This window comes from Phascolarctos cinereus, unplaced genomic scaffold, assembly GCF_003287225.1.
Source record: "Phascolarctos cinereus isolate Bilbo 61053 unplaced genomic scaffold, phaCin_HiC Scaffold_9;HRSCAF=440, whole genome shotgun sequence".
Lineage (NCBI taxonomy): Eukaryota > Metazoa > Chordata > Mammalia > Diprotodontia > Phascolarctidae > Phascolarctos > Phascolarctos cinereus.
This window is the reverse complement of record NW_027556402.1, coordinates 207,944,170-207,963,786: the sequence shown is the minus strand read 5'-3', so window position 1 is coordinate 207,963,786 and position 19,617 is coordinate 207,944,170. Positions and strand designations below refer to the sequence as shown.

The window sequence follows — 19,617 nt, the reverse complement described above, 5'->3', positions numbered from 1 at the left end:
ACAGCGCTTACCTCACAGGGCTGGTGTGAGGATCAAATGGGAGAACACGTAAATTGCTTCTTTTTCTTTTTCGTTATCATCGTCATCATCATTTACCCAATTCTGGAATTCTTGGAATTCTCTGGATTCTTGGGCTTTGAATACAGCACTTAGACTGCCCATTTGTTTATTCTTCTTTCTGGTTTGGTTACACACACATGTGCACACACACACACATATGTGTATAAACCTATATCTATATATATGATATGTGTATATATGTATATACATAAACTATATATGTATATATAAATTATATATATTATATGTATGTGTGTGTGTATATATGTATATACATACACACATACATATAATATATATAATTTATATATACATATATAGTTTATGTATATACATATATACATAAACTATATATGTATATATAAATTATATATATTATATGTATGTGTGTGTGTATATATGTATATACATACACACACACACACACACACACACATATATATATTCTTTTCCAAACATGTATCTCATGTCCCTTCTGGTATGCACCTCAACGTTGGGTTTATGCTGCAGCCCATTAATTATATTATAATTGTAATGGGCTGCAGCATAACCCCAATGATGAGTTGCATGCCTGAAACACTCACACACACACTTCTTTCTATTGTGTTTTGAGTCACCCACAATTTTGATTCTTCCAAGATTGTGAAGTTCTAATATTCACAACAATGTAATATCATTGGGAGTTAACATTGATTTTATAAAACAGGCTTTTGCAGCATCAAAAAATTTGGGATCATTGAAGGCATTGTACATTTTCCTAAATTAGATCCAACCTCATCTTTTTCGTTCAATTTTCAGTGTAGCTTATCATTCAGGAGATATATATACTACTATGACCCAGAAGAGAGCTCTAGCCATAGGAGGATGGAAAGAAGAGGACTCTTTGAGCTGCCCAGACTTGCTTGTTGTAATCAGGCCACGAGCATTTTTTATCCACTGTGATTTTAAGTGTGGCTATTGAATAGATGCGTCTTGAGAACCTCCTAATGGATAAGGACTCCTTCTATTTAGATTCTGCACAGGATAACCTCTGTGACACTTTTGAATAGCTTAGGTGAGCTAATGTCTCCCTATTTGAGGCTTCACTTGATGCTGAAACTTAGGTGATTATTGGCTGCTAGGTGGCACAATGGATAGGGTTGGAGCTTGAGTCAGGAAGATTTAACTCCAATACCATCTCAAACACGCCCTACCTGTGTGACCTTGGAAAGTTATTTAACCTTAGGTTTCACATCTGCAAAATTTGGATCATAATAACACATATTTCCTAGGGTTGTGTGAGGGTAAAATGAGATAGCATTTATAAAATACTATACAAATCTTAAAGCATTAGACAAATTCTAGCTATTATTACCTCTGAACAAATTTGTCCTTGTGGTTGAATCTGTCAAGGAATCTTGTGTTTCAATTCAAATTCAATCTATGTTTGGGAAACACTTTTCATGAAAGAGAGACTTTTAAAGTTGCATTTTGCTCTGTAGAAGCAAAGGCTTTTCTTGAAGCCAGATTTGTAAAAAAGACATTTACAGAACAGTCCAGACAGAAAAAGGATAAATACAGTAGAGCAGCATATTCCTTTAATGACAGTGTTACAATGAATCCTGTAGACAACCAAGAGAGCTTTTTTGAGATATCTTTGGGGGTAAAAACAAGATCAAAGAAGGGATGAGACCACTGCTTGCAGGTGAATTGGATCCTAATAATGAATGTTGAAGGGAAAAAAGCAGGATTAACTAGTTGCTATTTTATTTATCTTTCCTCTACCAAAAGGAGTGATCATTAAACTGGGAAAGATTGAACTAAAATGGTTAATGGAAAATTGAAACTTAAGATAAGTGTGATATGACAAGAGAGCAACCCAACATTCCTCAGTGAATTCACATCTCTGATGAACTACACACTCAAACACTGAAGGAACAGCTGAGTGTGGTTGCTATCAGTTAGCAAAGAAAAATCATGGAAAATAGAAGACCTGCCACAGGAACAAGGATGGGCAAATGGTGTGCTGGTTTATCCAAAGAGTGAAGAAGGCAGATGCTTCAAACTCTATGCCAGAATGCCTTTATCTTGATTCTTTACAAAATTCTAGAATGCATTATTAGAGAGATAGTTTGTGAAGACTTAGAAAGGGAAGTGGTGGTCATTATGAATAAGCACAAATTTATCAAGAGCAAGTAAGTCATGCCAGGCTAACAATTTCCCTAGGGTTACTAGATCAGTAGATTGTGAGAATGCCAAAAATATTTAATATTTGAATTCTAGATAGTCATCTGACAAAATCTTTCATGATAATTTTGTGGATAAGATGTGGTTGAATGAGTAAACCCAAAGAGCTGTGATTAATGTCAGCCTATAGGAAAATCTCTAATAGAGAGCCCCAAGAGCCTCCTTTCCCTATGGGATGTTCAACATTGTTCATCAGATGTTCAGATGGGAGAACTGTTACTGTTGGACAACGTAATCAAGATCTAAAAACATTTTCATGGTCTAGAATTGTGGGCTCATTATAATCTGAAGAAATTAAATAGGAATCAATAGAAAGTCCTGCTCTGGGATCACAGAATGGGCAAGCATCACAGCACAACAATTCACATGAAAAATATCTACGGGTGTATAATGGATGGAATATTCAGTATGAGCTAAGGCTGTGATATGACATACAAAAAGCTAGATTGCATTAAATAAGGGCACAGTGTCCAAAATGAGAAAGGTTCTAGTTCTCTTGTGATCTGTCCCAGACAGACTAAATCTGGTATGTTGTGTTGAGTTCTGGGGCAACATTTTAGGAAGGATATTGATAAGCAGTAGTGCATCTAGAGGTGTGTGACAGGAATAGGGAGAGGAAATGAAGACAGTACCTTACCAGTACTGGATGAATGGAATGGAAATGATTAGCCTGGAGAAGAGAAGACTTGGTGGGGAAACATGGTAACTGACTCAAAGTGTTTGAAGAGCTGCCAATTGGAAAAGAGATTAGAAGTATTCTACTTCATGCTGTAGGGGAAAACTAGAAGCAACAGGTAGAAGCTGCAGAGTCAGATTTAGGTTCATTGTGAGATGGAGGGAGAACTCTTCCTAACCATTAAAGCTGTCCCACACATAGTGGAAAGGGTTAGGGGGGAGAGAGAGACAGAGAGAGAGAGAGAGAGAGAGAGAGAGAGAGAGAGAGAGAGAGAGAGAGAGAGAGAGAGAGAGATACACAGAGGGACAGATGGACAGAGAGACAGATGGACAAAGGGACAGAGACACAGAGATAGAGACAGAGAGAATCTAGAAGTGCTTAGTATGTGTCAGATATTGTGCTAAAAACAGGGGAAAGAAATACAAGCAAGGAAGACAATCTTCACCTTCAAATAAGCTTATATTCCAATGGGAGAAGACAGGCAATAAATGGAAAGAGATAAGAAGACTAGAAGAAGTAGAAGGTGGATAAGAGTAACCTAGTGAGAGTATGGTGAGGAAACATCTGGGAAATGTTATAGACACTCAAGCCCTGGCAAAATCAGGTGAAAGCTCACCTATCAGAACCAGGGAACTCAGGGGTGGAGACTCTCAGGAGCACAGAGCCATGAGTTCCCTGTCACTCTATCATCTTCAAGTAAAGGCTGGATTATCACTTTTTGGAGATGTTGCAGAGAGGATTCTGATTCAGGTATTGACTAAACTAGATGGTTTCTGAGGTCCCTCCCAATTCCAAGTGATTCTATAATTTCAAAAGGAGTACTTAATCTTCTCCAGAATGGTGATGATGAGTGGCTGGGGGAAAGACTGAGGGGACATTGGGAGATAGAATGAGGGGAGGTTGGGGCTAGAGTTGATGCAAAGGCCATTCTTCCCTGGGCCCAATTTGAAATCCAAATGTTTGCCTATGCTTCTCTCTCAGAGTGTGGAATCCTTGATGAATTCCAGCCTCAGTATATCTGTTCATATCTTTAGGCACCTTTTCTAGGTTCTACTAACCACTACACTCCTCCCATATACCTCCTAGGCACCTTCCATACCCCAGTTGGTATATCTACACACATATTAGTTGTGTGTCTAGGGTCTCAGGCCACAAGAATCAAATGCCACATCTTTCCCCTGGGGTCAACAGAGTAGAACTAGGAGGGCTGAAACAAACTACGGCTGAGGAAAGGTTTATTTACTTACTAGAATACCCCCAGGCTCCCTTGCTTCTGTAAAGCTTGCAAGTGGCTGCAAATAGAAATCATATGTGGCCACAAGATGGCACCCAAACCCAGGCCTACAGTGAAGTTCAAGCCGACAGTTCCAAAAGGGATAGGTGCTCAGCTCAACTATCAGCTCTGATTTGGACAGAACTTTGAGAAAGTGGCATTTCTGTGTCTGTATTGGATTCTGGGCTGTCTCTGAGACTCTTGTAAGTCCGGTCCAAAGGAAATCAGGTCCCTTCCACTTTATAATTCCATACTATCCCCTGTCACTGATCCTCCATAGCACCTGATGCTTTCTCTGGATAGTGCAGTTAGGTGGCACAGCGGATAGTGTTAGGCCTGGAGATAGAAAGACTCGTCTTCCTGAGTTCAAATCTGGCCTCAAACATTTATTAGCTGCGTGACCTTTATTTAGCTGCAAGTACCTAACCCCATTTGCCTCAGTTTCCTCATCTGTAAGATGAGCTAGAGAAGAAAATGGCAAACCCTCCAGTATCTTTGCCAAGAAAACCCCAAATGGGGTCAAAAAGAATTGAACATCACTGAAAAATAACTTAACAAATAAAAAAATCCTCTCTCTAGGCTGTTTTCCTCATTTAGACTATATTATCACTAAGATCTCTTCCTTGTAGGATTCTAATCTATCCCCACACTCCATCAATCTAATGAATTGGTTTGCTAATCTAATATATTAATGGCTCCCATGTGTCAATGGGAATTAATTTGCTTCTCTTGTAACCTCAAGTCTATGCTCATAAGGACTTTTTGGTGACAGTGGCTCTACCTTTGCTATTTGACTTAAAAGATGGAATTGGAAAGAGGGGAAGTAGAGGAGGTGTTGTGGCAGACTAATGGGGCAGACCTTTTTAGAGTGTCGGGTGCGGAGGATGCCTTTCCCCATCTACTCACTGTCCTCTATTATCCTCTTACTCTGATCCCAGATTCCAGCTCTAGCTAGTTCCTCACTCTGTCTCTAGCACTCCCTTACTTCATCCCCTAACATCCACTTAGTCTATCCTACAAAACTCAACTTACTCTTTCTCCATTGCTGTTACCTCTCCCTATCATGAGGAACAGGAGGTCAGTGATAGATATAGTCTATGGGAAGTGTTCAGTGTCATTGGGAAGGGGTGTCAGTACTGTGAATATCCAGGGTCAAAGTGATCACTGACACTCACTCTCCTCTATCCAGTAAAACAAATGGTATCTGAGAAATCCATGGATAAACCTAAATCTTGAGCTTGTAGGGGCCATCATTCAAAAGGTTCTGGGAACTCTGGTCCTTGGCTACAACAGGACCCCAGCCTGAAAAGCACAGGAGTAGAAATGGCCAAATCAGTCTACTTTAGGTCTTGGAGCAGGGCAGGCTAGAGTAGACGAAATCTCATCAGCACCATGAAATAGTCCCCAGCCTCAGCTCTCCAGGGCTCTGTATTTATCCCTCCAACTCTTAGTGAGTCTCTCCTGCTGAGGTGCTATACTTTATTGTCTCTCTGTTTGTCCCCAGCCTAGTTATGACAATGTTTGATTCTGATTCTCTGTGCCATTTAAAGACAGTCAAAGCTCTAAAGTTGGAAGGGACTTCAGAAATGATCTAATCTAACTCTGCTGTTTTTACATATTAGAAAACTCAGGGATGTTAAGTGACTTGCTGAAGCCATACATATAGTAAACATCAATTAACAAATCCTTATTTAGCACCTAGTGCCCACAGTCCCCTTGTGCTGGGCTGTACATATGGGAGATATAGAAGTACCAGACACAGATACTCAGGAGCGCACAGCCTAGTGGATGAATAGATGAGACCCCCCTCTTCTCTTTCTCCTCCTCCCCCGCTGAAAACAACAGTAAATGTAAATGTTAGTCTTGAATTAGTATTAAACCATGCATCTCAAATGGCCAAAGCCCAGAGAAGAAATCTATGAAAATCTGGCACCAACCAGCAGCCAGGAACTCAGATAATGCCCCAGCATCTTCCCTCTGGCTGGAGTCTTGAGGCCTCTAATAAATATCTAGGTGCCAGGCTTCCTTATATCCAAAGACAACCCATGAGACTCCTGTAGCTTCCGGCATTCTCTCTCTCCTTCATTCACCGCCACACTGTCTTTCATTTACACAGGAACATTTATTTACAGGGGAAACAACATAACTTTATAAATTTTGCAAGGAAGAGGCTTCTGAAAAAAAACTCCCTCATCCAGGTTGGATGATCCCAAGCACACGAATCTCTCCTATCGAATTATCAGTTCCTAGCTAAGCACTGCTCCTATGTCTGTTTGACTTGAGCACCAAACAAAGCTGGCCCCTATTCCATGCAGGTTTGAAAAAACATGTCTTAGAAATCAGGTTCTTACCCAGCAAAACAAAGTATAATCCTTCAGGGGAAAAAATGGTCGTTCAGTGAAATAGAGGACTTTCAAGCATTCTTGATGAAAAGACCAGAGCTGAATGGAAAATTTGACTTTCAAGTACAAGACTCAAGTGGAACATGAAGAGGTAAACAGGAAAGAGAAATCATAAGAGACTTATTAAGGCTGAACTGTTTACATTCCTGCATGGAAAGATGATATTTGTAACTCATGAGACCTTTGTCAGTATTAGGGTAGTTGGAAGGAAAAAATTATATGGATAGATAGATAGATAGATAGATAGATAGATAGATAGATAGATAGAGGGCACAGGGTGAGTTGAAGATGAAGGAGTGATAGCTGGAGAATAAAATTAAGTGGTGAGGGAGGATTATACTGGGAGAAGGAGAGAGGGAGAGGTAGAATGGGGTAAATTATCTTACAAAAAACAGAAAAGAAAAGGCTCTTACAGTGGAGGGGAAATGGGGGAAGGTAAGAGGGAATAGTGAATCTTATTCTCATCAGATTTGGCTTAAAGAGGGAATAACATACACACTCAATTGGGTATGGAAATCTATCTTAACCTACAGGAAAATGGGGGGGGAAGGGACAAGAAAACAGGGGGATGATAGAGGGGAGGGCAGATTGAGAGAGGGGGTAATCAGAAGCAAACACTTCTGAGGAGGGGCAGGGTCAAAAGAAAGAATAGAATAAATGGGGGGGCAGAATAGGATGAAGGGAAATAGAATTAGTTTTTCAAAACATGGCTGCTATGTTTTGCATAACTGTACACGTATATCCTGTACTGAGTTGCTTGCCTTTTCAATGAGAGTGGGTGAAGAGGAAGGAAGGGAGAAAATTTGGAACCCAAAGTTTTAGAAACACATGTTAAATAAATGTTTTTGTATGTAACTGGGAAATAAGAAATATAGGAAATGGGGTACAGAAATCTATCCTGCCCTACAGGAAAATAGAAGGAGAAGAGGATAAGAGAAGGGGGGAGAGAAAAAAGTGATGGCAGACTAGGGGAAGGGGTATTTAGCATGCATGACATCTTGGGGTGGAGGGAGGGGTGAGATGGGGTGAAAGTGTGGAACTCAAAATCTTGTGGAAGTGAATGTTGAAAACTAAAAATAAATAAATTTTTTAAAATGTAAAAAAAAAGAAAAAAAAGAAACCAGGTTCGTAATAATCACTAACTTGATAAATAACCACTCTTTCCCCTTCCTCCTGCAAAATTCTAACCAATGTAATTAAAAAGGACATAATTATCAAGGAAAACCAGGTAGGTAAAAGTGTTCCCGTAATTTCAAAAGCGTGATCATGATATCAACGAACTCACCCAAATTAGCCCAGAGGCAAGCATTCTTCCCAAGATCAGTGGGGCTGGTGGTGGTCAAGGGAAGCTTTTTGGAAGAGTTGGTATTTGAACTGGATGTGGCAGAATGATTGCATCTCCTTCCATGTATGTCTCTTTCTCAAGCCCTCTGTCATTGCCACTTTTGGTCTCTAGGTGTCTCAGTCTCTCCTCCAGTAGGTGAGGAGCCCTATTTCTGTGAACCTCTGTTAAAAGAAGAAAATGGCATGGGGAAAGAAGACTTGATTCTGAGAGAAAAAAAAATTTGCTGGCTCAGCTAAGCACCTCATCCACTCCTCTGTCAGTAGAGAAAGTTTGGCCCACCCAGAAACTCTGGACCTGTCCTGGGGTTTCCATAATTTCTGATTCTATCCCAGCTCCTCTTGTATAATACACACCAAGTTCTGGTCTTTCTATACCAGTTTCAAGATGCCATCATGCCTGAGACATGCCCAGAAATGCTGCCAATGTGCCCCAGACCTGGCTTGGAGCCCCAGTTCACAGGGGCTGGGTGCTTCAGTACTTTCTCAGTGAGGCTTCTACCCTTTTTTGTGTCTGAAAGTCAAGATAGTGGGGTCGGGATAGTCAGATGGCTTCTTGTCACCCTCAGGGATCAACGTGTGGGAGAGGACTCAACTTTGGGAAAGAATATGGCAATATATCCCTGTCTCTGTCTATCTTCTCCTCTAGTGATACTAGAGAGATTACTAACAAGAAAGTCAGAGGGCAAAAGTTCTGTATCCTTGCTATATAGCCTTGAAGAAGTCACTTGCCCTTCTCTGGATCTCAGATTCCTACTTCTTTTCTTTTTTTTATGATTCTGATTCCCTCTCCTGGCACTTCCCCTCCCATATCTCTCTTCAAACCATCATGTCTTAGTTCCTCATTAAGGTGAAGTGACTTCTGAGGTCAGGGGCTGGGAGAAGAATCAGGCTATGCTTCAAACCATAGAAAGTGAGTAAGAAGAGACAGGTTATCTTCTTGAAGGTTTCACTCTAAGTCACTACAGGAATCTTGAACAGTGGATTCTCTGGGGGCCCTTCTGCCCATGTCCTCAATCTATGGATCAATATTTAAATAAGGGCCTCACAGCTTCTTAATTAAACTGTCCATTGGACAAATCTATCTAAGTACCATTTCCACTGAGCTTGGCTGAGATCAATAATCCTCTCTGCTCTCTTCATACTCAGTTTTGGAACTGGTCACTCAACTATCTCCCATCTTCCTCCCTGGTAGAATCAAACATGTCAAGAGGGAGAGTAGTGGGTGTGTGTGTATTTGGAGGAAGCAATGATGAACTGAGAACTGAGTCAGAGGATAAACGGATGTGTTGAGTGCAGCCTCATCCTCTTACTGGATAACAGGCTGGAGAGAGGAATCCTGTCCCACCCCATTTCCTGATCCTTCATCTTTCTGCTCCATTAAGGTCACAGGTGCCTAAAAAGAAGACAGTGTAGGGGCCGTAGACAGACATGATGTCAGACCAGAGAGGCCAGACCCCTTTTTGGGAGGGCAGCAACTTTAGATTGGGGAAGTACCTAGGTTCTTTTTCTCTAGAACAGGGCTGGTCCTGAAATGCAGCCTTTTGACTGAGTCCAAGTTTTGCAGAACAAATGCTTTTATTAAGGGGATTTGTTCTGTGAATTTTGGATTCAGTCAAAGGGCTGCACTTGAAGACCTAGAGGACCACATGCTCTCCACCTCTGCTCTAAAAGTTCCATTATGATACCATGTTAGGGTTAATGGGGAGGTTTCAAGGCTTGCTGCCATTGGACATTACGATCCGTAGTGGTCTCCAGAAGCAATGTGACTAGGGTGGGCCAGGCAGGGTTCAGTAAAATGAAGGAGTAAATGGAATATATGGGGTCACTGAGGGAGTTTCCAGGCTTAATTTGACTTTCGAGAGGAGGGAGTTTCTAGAGGTAATATACTGGGAATTTGTGTAATTAGGAAGAGTGTCATTGGTTGATTTCCAGGTGAGCATGATATAGGGGAATATTCAGAGTTATTGAGAGTCAGTTTCTGAGGTCAGTGTAACTAGAAGGTAAGTGGGGGGAGGTTCTATTTAATGACAAGTGTCCACAATCAATGTGATTGTAGCATCACTAGAGAATGTCCAAGGTAAGTGTAACTGGGTGGTGGTCATTTCTGGAGGTCCTGGGTAAGTGTAACGGGGAAGTCAGGGAGAAGTTCTGGGATCAATGAGAGAGTGCCATACAGTGAAAAGGATGCTTTATTTGAAACCAGAGCACGTGAGTTTGATAGCTAGCTACCCAAATCACCTCCTGTGTGACCTTGGGCAAATCACAACCTCTCTGAGCCTTGTTTCCTTATCTGTAAAATGAAGAGGTTGTTCTAAACAACCTCTCGGGCGCCTTCTGGCTCTAAATCTATGACCCTAAGATCCTATAAGCAGTGTCCAGGATAGAGGTGGGGGGAGACAAAGGGGGATGAGATTTAACGGGCTATCAGGGTTTTCTGTCTCAGTCACATCTTCCACCTTCCACAAAAGGAGTAGATTAGGAAGTCTCTGTGTTTGAAAAGTAGGTTTGTTTATTGGCAAGCTGAAGGAGAACGGGGCTGGCAAAGTCACAGCATTTGGCTAACCACCAGTGCTTGCTGGGATTGACCGTGTCCCAAGTCCCACTAGGACCAATCTCATTTTCCTACAGCCCTCCTATCCCAGGAGGTCTGCCCCCCCCCCCCCAGGAGAACTCTCTCCTCTGCAGTCTTGGGCTGCTCAGAATGAGAGCTAGGGCAAAGGGCTAGGTGCCTAAATCAAGGTGTTTAGTCTAAAGCATAAGGACTACATCTCGTTGCCGGCTCCTCTGGACGCCACAAGCGCTAGGGTGGATAGAGGACTGGGTGAGGTGGGAGGAGGGGAGAATGGAGTTAGGCTCTTTAGGACCCAGAGCGGCGCCTCCATCAGCTGGTGAGTGCGGCTGCGCGAGCTGGGTGCCAGTGTCCGGAGACCGACCGGGTGGGCTGGACTGAGACTGAGCCGCAGCTACAGAGGCAGCACCTACCCAAGCAGCAGCCCAGTCGGCGGCTGCCGCCTCCCGGTTTCCGCGCCTCCCCCAGCCTCCCCAGCCCTAGGGACTTCCCAGGTGCAGCGCCCCCTTCCACGGACCGGAATCCCTCTACGGCCGGAGCCAACCCACGCCAAGCCCCAGCGGTTCATTACTGCAGAAAGCCGCCTCGGAGAAGCGGGACCCCGGAGGATAGGAACGGAGAGGAGACCGAGCTCCAGACAGGGACTAACACCCAGCGCAGCACCGCCCAGCCCAGCCCAGCTTCGGGAGCTGTCCCTTCAGCACTGTGCCCGGGAAAACAGAGAAACCTAAACGAGAAGAGGAGCGGGGTAGCGAAGCAGAGAAGAGAGGAGGAAGAGGAGAAGGAGAAAGAAAAGGTGAAGGAGAAGGAGAAAGAAAAGGAAAAGGAGGAGAGGGAGAATAAGAAGGAAAAGGAGAAGGAGGAGAGGCGCAGAGGAGCGCAGAGAGCAGAGGCGCACAGGAAGGCGGCAAGAGAGCAACTCCCGGGCCCCACTGCCTACAGGGTCCGGCAATTCCTCAAGGAGGCTGCACTGGGAACCGGGCAGGCAAGCAGGCGCGGCGGGAAGGGAGCACAGGAGGAGGAGAACTGAGCCAGCGGCTCCCTCCGCTCTGTCTCCGCTCCAAGCTGCGTCTCCAGTGGCCCGCTTTTTTCCTCGCCTGTACCGGGGGCTGGGAGGTTGCTGGTAATTCTTCCCTCCCCCCTCCCGGAGGGAGGAACCAACGAGCCCCCGCCTTCCAGTCCCTCTTTTCCCATCCTCTGGACCCCGGGAAAGCGGCTCGTTCTACCCCCAAACGCAGGCGCCTTGCCCTCCTGCTGTCTCCGGGCTCTCGAAGGCTACTCGATTTTCCCTTAGATTATTTATTTATTTATATATTTATGTGTTTATTCTCACGCTGCTGCTGAGATGGGAGCACCAGCCCGGCCCCCTCCTCCTCCTCCTCCTCCTCTTCCCCCGACCCGCAGCTGAGCGCCTCCTTCAGCCTCCTTCCCCACCTTCTTCTTCCTCCTCCTCTGTAGCTGGACATCTCTACTGCCTGTACACATCTGGCAAGCAAGACCCCCCCCCCCCTCCCGCGACCCACACAGCCTCCAAGGGCTCGTTGTCTCTTTCCATCTCACTCCGATTGATAGAGGCAGAGGTTGGAAAGGGGTGGCGGGAGGGGGGAGGGCCTTTGTATTTGGGGGACTGGGACTGTCAGAGGTGCTAGGGAGCCGGGTCGCCGCCGCAGGGTAGGGGGCGGGGCGGTGAGAGAAGAGACAGTCTAACCGTGAAGGCGCAGCTCCTTCCCGCCTGCCCTCCTGCAGGTGCTGCTCTTCGCTGCGCCCCCCTCCCCAGGGTTTTGGGGAGAAAGATACTGTCCTCCACTACGCACAACAGCCCCAGAATCCCAGCCCGCCGCTCCCATGGGTGCCCTTGGCCTGCGACATGCCTAAGGGGAAGCCGCGATGGGCCAAGGCGACGACAGCGACCGCATCGTGATCAACGTGGGTGGGACGCGGCACCAGACGTACCGCAGCACCCTGCGCACCCTGCCCGGGACCCGGCTGGCCTGGCTGGCCGAGCCCGACGCCCACAGCCACTTTGACTATGACCCGCGTTCAGATGAGTTCTTCTTCGACCGGCACCCGGGAGTGTTTGCGCACATCTTGAACTACTACCGAACGGGCAAGCTGCATTGTCCGGCTGACGTGTGCGGACCCTTGTACGAGGAAGAGCTGGCCTTCTGGGGCATCGACGAGACGGACGTGGAGCCCTGCTGCTGGATGACCTACAGGCAGCACCGCGACGCCGAAGAAGCCCTCGATAGCTTCGGGGGGGCGCCTCTGGACAACAGCGCCGAGGACGCGGACGGCGATGGCGCGGGGGACTCGGGAGACGGGGGGAGGACGAGCTGGAGATGACCAAGGGCCTGGCGCTCAGTGACTCACCCGACGGCCGCTCGGGCAGCTTCTGGCGCCGCTGGCAGCCACGGATCTGGGCTCTCTTTGAGGACCCCTACTCATCCCGCTACGCGCGGGTAAGTGCCTCTTACGCCTTCTTCTGCCACCCCCTTGGGAAACAACAATACCCTTTCCCCACCCCCATCCCCACCTTCTGGGCTTGGGCCTTTTCTCTTCCATTCCTGCTCCCTCTGAGGACACATCTCTGCCGCTGGGGGGCACTGCTGATGTGCTCCGTGAGCCCCTCAGAAGACCATCTCGGTGTTTGGGGGTCTCAAAACTATCCAGGTACCCTCAGCAAGCAGATGGAGAGGTCTGGATCTGGGGTGCAGGAAGACTCTCAGAAAGTCCAGAGAGAGGAGATCCTGGAATTCTAGGTTATAATTCTATAAAGGGCCTTAGAGAGAATCTAGCCCAACCTCCTCGTTGTACAGATGGAGAAACTGAGGTCAAAAATATTAAGGGGATTACTGGAGGTCACGCATTGCAGTAAGTAGCAAAGCCTGCATTCGAACCCATGGTTTAAGTTTTGCCTCCAATGTGTGTGTGCTCGAGTGCCAGCTTCCATTTGCACCTGGCAGCCTCTCCCCCCCTCCCCCTCCCTCTCGCCGGCGGGTGCGCCTGCGATTCAACCTAGCTTTCCCTCTCTAGTTCTGACAATGGAAGGGGAACTGGAATGGGATTAGTTTAGAAGAAGTGGAAGGAGGCTAGAGGCAGGGAGTGTTGGGGAACAGATAAATCGCCTATTTAGGAGAAGGAATGGGGGGTGGGGCGAGGCCGGGAGAGTCTTTATAGTTAATGAATGGGGTGGGGGGTGCGGAGACAATCCATATCCTTCAGGCAAAAGGGTAATACCAAGGCAAGAACATCCTCCTCCACCTCTGTCCTCTCACCCCAGCTTAGGGACAGGATAGGTTCTTGGTCCTCACCTCCCCTTTTCGTTCACTCCTCTCACACACAATTTCCCCCAGCCCTGGAAGGAATCTCTAGCTTCTCCTGTGAGTGCAGCAGGATTCCCTAAGGCAGCCAGTGAAGAGAGGAAGGGAAGCTGATAATGGCAGCTCTCAGGAAAGGTTGGGAGAGGACTATATTTAACCCTCCTTTCCCTATGGTCTCCAGGCTCTATGGAGGCAGGAGAAACCAGGCCAGGACTGGTCCCAGGGGGAGAAACAACTGAGCCAAATGGTAGGTGGGTATGCATTTAGCCAGAGAGGAGTATGCCTTGGAGCTACTGTCTGCTCCAGGCAGGGTCTGGCTAAACCTTCATGCCAGCTTAGATCTTGGACTCCCCAGCACTCACTCTGCATCTCCTTGGGCCACAGAGCCTCCCACTGCACCTAAGCTGGGGAGAGCCCCTCCCCTTCACGATGGGGTGAGAGAGGAGGTTCCTTCTACTGAACCTAAATCCTAAAACCATAGATTGTTAAATCTGAAAAAGGACCTTACAAATCTTCTAGTCTACAAATCCCCCAGATTTTACAAATAAGGAAACTGAGGCCACTAGTAGAAACGAAAATAGCTTTCCCAAGGTCACGCAATAGGCTTGTGGCAGAACCTGAATGAGAATCCAGGTCCCCTGATGAGCAGTCTAGTCTTTTTTTTCAGTCCATTGCTTCGCTGAGAAAGTCCTGGTTGCCTTCTGTTGTCCTTGGGACTACTGAGCAGGTGTCTGCAGAGGGCTCCGCTCTAGGAAGCAGTGACCTTGGCAAAAGGGTTATGTAACTAGAAAGAGCTTGGCTGGGGGCCGAAAGGGCTGGGGGGGCTGCAGGTGACAGACATAGCAGCAGGTTTCATGGGTGGCCCAGCAGGGAGGGCATTGGCCCAAGACTCTGTGGCCTCTAGTAGACCTGTTGGGTTGAGACACCTGAGACTGACCTTGAGGAACTGTCATCTTTTCCTACCTTGGGCTCCACCTCAAAAAGTATTAGAGGTTTTTCCTCGGGTCTACTTCTTGAATTCGGAGTTGTTAAGAAGTGGTACCTCTCTCACCAAACACCCTCCTCTCACAGATTTCTAGAATCAGTGTTTATAGCTCAAGTCATAGGGCAGGTGGAGGTCACCAAGGTTATAAATCTCTGCCTCCAGGCCATACTTCCCAGGTCCTGTCCCATTTAAAAAACCAATGAATCTCCCATCTGTTCCTGTTACCTTCTCTATCCACCTATATCATGTATGTGTATATGGGGTGGGGGGGAATGATCCTTCTTTGGAGCCTGGGAAGCTGGGAGTTAGGGGAACAAGGGGTACATCACTGCGATGGCACTCGTTAGTCCTGAAACTTTGTGTTGAGATATTTTTTGCAGAGTTCCAAATTTTGCTGAAAAAAAAAATGTCCTTTTTAAAGGCAATTGAGGATGAAAAATGGAAGCCCTAGAGCAAGAACTAGGGAGGTGGAGAATGTTCTAAAACAGTTAAATTATTTTAAAAAGATACAAATGTACTCTATCTCCAGCACCCACTCGAACCCTCTTACAGACCTTAGAATATCAGAGTTTGGAAGGACCTTAGAACACATAATATCAGAACTAGAAATGAATGTCAGAGTTGTAGATGACCTTAGAAACCATCTAGTTCAACTCACTTTATAAATAAAGAACCCAGAAAGGGCTTCAGTTTTATGTTATTATCTTACCTCTTAGGACAGGTACAATAGTTCCCAAATCAGGTGGGTTTCTCAGATTCAGGGCCAGAAATAGGAGGAGAGACTGCCAGGTCTATAGCCAAGCATGAAGGAACCATGCTTCCTTTGGAGATAGGATGCGGGTGCAGAGGATGAAAGTCTTGGCCCATGAAAACCTTGGCAGTGACCCCATGCAAGAAAGAGTGTCACTCACACAGCTGATACTCATTCTACCTCCTGCTCCTGCTATGAGGCTATGGTACGGTAGAAAGAAGTCTGAACTTGGAATCCCAGGACTAGAATTCAAATCCTGGTTCGGCCCCTTACTAGTTAAATGACTCTGGGCATGTCATCTCTCTTCTCTGGACTTCAGTTTCCTCATCTGTAAAATGAGGGAGTTGCACTAGATCAGCTCTAAGTTTCCTTTTACCTCTAAATCTATGCTCCTATGATATTCTGCCCCTTGAACCCAATCTACTACCTCTCTGCCAAATTCTTTCATTTCATTCTTTTGCATAGAATCTTAGAACTACAGAATGTTAGACCTAGGAGGGACTGGTGAGATCATTGATTCTGATCCCTTCATTTTATAGTTGGGAAAACTGAGGCCATGAGAAAGGAAGCCACTAGCCTAAGGTCAGTGACTCAGTGACAGAGCCAGGATTTAAACCCAGATCTCCTAATTCCCATGCAGAGTTCTTTTCTATGACACCTAATGCTTCCCCACTGCAATTCATTCCGGCTTAGAGAGTCTTTGTTCTTTCTGTCATATGTATTTTTTCTCTGGATTGCTGAATGGTGAGATTTAGTTGGTAGCTGAATTTTTTCCTAGTTTCCAGTGTGGGGTGTGTATGTGTGTGTGTGTGTGTGTATGTGTGTGTGTGTGTGTGTGTGTGTGACTGGCTCATATTTGGGTAAGAAAGATAAGGTTTGATCTCACTCTATTGCCATATCTGCTAGCCTGTTTGCTGGAATTTAGGACACATTCATGTTTACTTTCCCTCTCCATTTTCTTATCCTCAAGAAACTCCCCTCCACGTGTGCACGCATGAGCACGCACACAAACACACATGATTTCCCCTCCTACCCACCATGGGCTGGTTGGCTGGTGAGTAGGCACCATCTGTACATGCCTTACCCTGCTACCATTCCCTGGAAACCCTACAATCTTCTGTTGAAGTGTGTATTTGGTGTTGGTTGAGAGGGAATACAAAAATTCTGGCTTGGAGATATTTTGCAGGGGAAATGGATTTTTAAGGCTGAAAGCTCTGGAATCAAGGCTTTTCTAACTAGCAGCCACCCAAGGCAATAATGACCCAATCTGTCACTGAGCCACCTTTAGTGGGCATCCACTTTGTATTGGTCATAGGATTTCAGAAATGGAAAAGATTGTAAAGGTCATTTAGTCAAATCCCTTTATCTTATAGATGGAGCAATATATCAACGAGCACTTATTAAATGCCTATAATGTTCCAGATACTGTGCTGGATCCTGAGGATATGAAGACATAAATAACAGCCCCCATCTTTAAGGGGATTATATTCTATGGGAGTGGGGTAGATGTCAAATGTCCAAATATAAATATAAACAAAATATATACATGGTGATGTGGGCATTAGCAGCTGGGGGAATCAGGATAGGCCTCACATAGAAGAAAATTAGGGATTCTAAGAGGCAGAGGTGGTTGGGAAGTATGTTCCGGGTATGAGGCACAACCTATGCAGAATACAGAGATGAAAGAAGGAAGGTCTTAGGTGAAGACTATAGAGTGTGAAGGGGAATAATGGATAATTAGATTAAGTTTCAGAGAGGACAAGTGACTTGCTTAAGGCTACTTAGGCAGAACCTGTTGTCAACACTAGGTCTACAGATTCCAAGTCTAGTCCTGCTTCACAAAGGTTCTAGGTTCTACCTGCTGCAGAGGACATGTCCTTTGCTTTCAGAGAGCTCCCTCATTGGCCAGTTGGCCTTCCAGATTCAAAAGTAGAAGCTAATCAAATTCTGAGTTGTGTGACCCAGACTGTAAGGATTTATGTGGGAAGAGGGAAAAGAGGAAGGCATCCTAGGCTGGAGATAGTGGTAGACAGCATGAGCAAATATTCAGAGATTGGAATGATCATGGTTTGTTTTGGGGACAAGGATGAGGATGGCGGTTGTGAAGGGTACTTTCTTGGGGTTTAGTGGTAGAAAAGTTTGGGGCCATGTTACCAATGGTCTGGAATGGTAGGCTCATATATTTGGATATGATGAACCACTGTTACTTTTTCAGCAGGAGAAGAATATAGGATATAGGCTATCACCAACTTAAGAAGTACTTAGACATAATTGAGCCCAAAACTCTTGTTTTATAAAGGTGAGGAGAAAAGACTTGTCCAAACTCAAGCAGTTAGTGGCAAGACTAGACTCTGTGTCTCCAGTCTCTCTCTACATCATTGAATACAAATGCTTAATGGAGTTTATTCCAGAAGCCTGTACAGGACAGAGTGGAAAGGAAGTGAGAACAGAGTCAGAGAGATGGGTTAGAAGGCTTTCACAGAAATCTAGGCATCAGATGAGGAGGGAGGGCCATAGTTCTCTTAGCATTCCAATCATCTAGATCCCAGGATCGCAGCCATCCAGATCCTGGACTTGACTACTCACATCCCAGGACCCCAGCCACTCAGATCCCAGCATCCAATCATTCCAGATCCATGGATCCATGGCTGCCTCAATCCCAGATCCTAAGAGCTTAGCCACTGAAAATCTAGCCACTGCAGCAGGTAGAACCTAGAACCTTTGTGAAGCAGGACTAGACTTTGAATCCAGAATGGCAGGATCCATTCCATTAAGAAAACCCTCCTTGAATCTAGAATCTTAATGCCAGTTCTGCCTGGCATGGTTTACTAATGGCCTCAGTATTTTTGATAGCCGCAGATGAGAATTGGAGCAAAGGTGGTAGGACACTGGGTGGCTGAGGAGCTAAGGGTAGGCAAAACTTCCAGGAACCTCTGACCCACTGGACAGGGAATAACAGCCTTTTGTGGCATCTTAGGGTAAGCATCAGCTGTAGACCTTAGGGGGAGTGGGCCACAGCTCAGTCTGGCACTCAGGGAGGGGCTACACAATTTCAGGGCAGGCATGGGGAATCCTGGGGAGTGGGAGCAGCAAAAGCACATGGTCATCATTTCTAGAATAATTTGGAGATTCCTTGGGCAGCTGGCTCTGGATGAATGATTTCTCTCCTGTCAGAGGTGATTTATAGTGGGCTGCAGAGTGCCCCCAGCATCAGTCACACTGTACAAATTGTGAATCTGTCTCAGTCCCTGGCTTCCTGGCTGCATACTTGCCCTGTGTAAGGAGTGATTGATGCCAGACCCTGAGGAAGAGAGTTGCATTGACCCACTGTGGTCCCTGCTACCAGCCTTAAATCTCCACTGTGCACAGTATGGTCCTGGTTGGGGGCAAGGCAGGGTGTGAGGAAGGGAGAGAAAGAATAGGGCAAGGGACAGGGGCCCAAGAGAGGAATCTTTCTGTAATAGCACAGTCTGCCCAAACCTAGTGTTTGTGGGGAAGGTGAAGCCTATAGTCCCTGGGGGAGGAAAGGAAGGAAAGAAGGATCTAGAATGAGGTGGGTACTTCAGGAGAATAAGGAATTCCTAGAAGGAAGAGGATGTTCTGAGGGAGAAAAGTTTCCTGGGAGATGGAGGGAGACCCATATGAATGGGAAGTATTTGAGGTGATGGTATAGGACAAGTGAAAGGTCTTACTCTCAGAGTGTGGCTGGGGACTTGAAGCCTTTCTGATCATTCAACTTGGGGGAGGGGGGCACAGGACCCAGGAAGTGGGTGAACATAGTATCTTTGGGGACAGAGGTCAATGCCTAGGAGCCCCCTGTGGGTCCCCCCATCTGCTTTTAGCTCCTTCCAAAACATATTCTCCCATTAGAATGTAAGCTCATTTGAAGTAGGCTATTTCATCCTTTGTCGTTAGGTGTGCCTGGCACACTGTCATCACTTAATAAATATTTGTTAATTGATAGAGTCCCTTTTGAAGGGAACAGAGGCCCTAGCCATGAGTTCCTAAGAA

The 19,617-nt window shown here is 45.8% G+C and overlaps 1 protein-coding gene across 1 annotated transcript in view; it reads left to right on the top strand.

Annotated features, from left to right (window-relative positions):
* The first annotated feature begins 12,437 nt into the window (after positions 1-12,437).
* KCNC1 (potassium voltage-gated channel subfamily C member 1) overlaps positions 12,438-19,617 on the top strand; it is a 75,020-nt gene continuing 67,840 nt past the window's right edge. Inside the window, 2 exon segments of the mRNA XM_078148118.1 lie at positions 12,438-12,869; positions 12,872-13,009. Coding sequence (XP_078004244.1) covers positions 12,438-12,869; positions 12,872-13,009 — 570 coding nt within the window.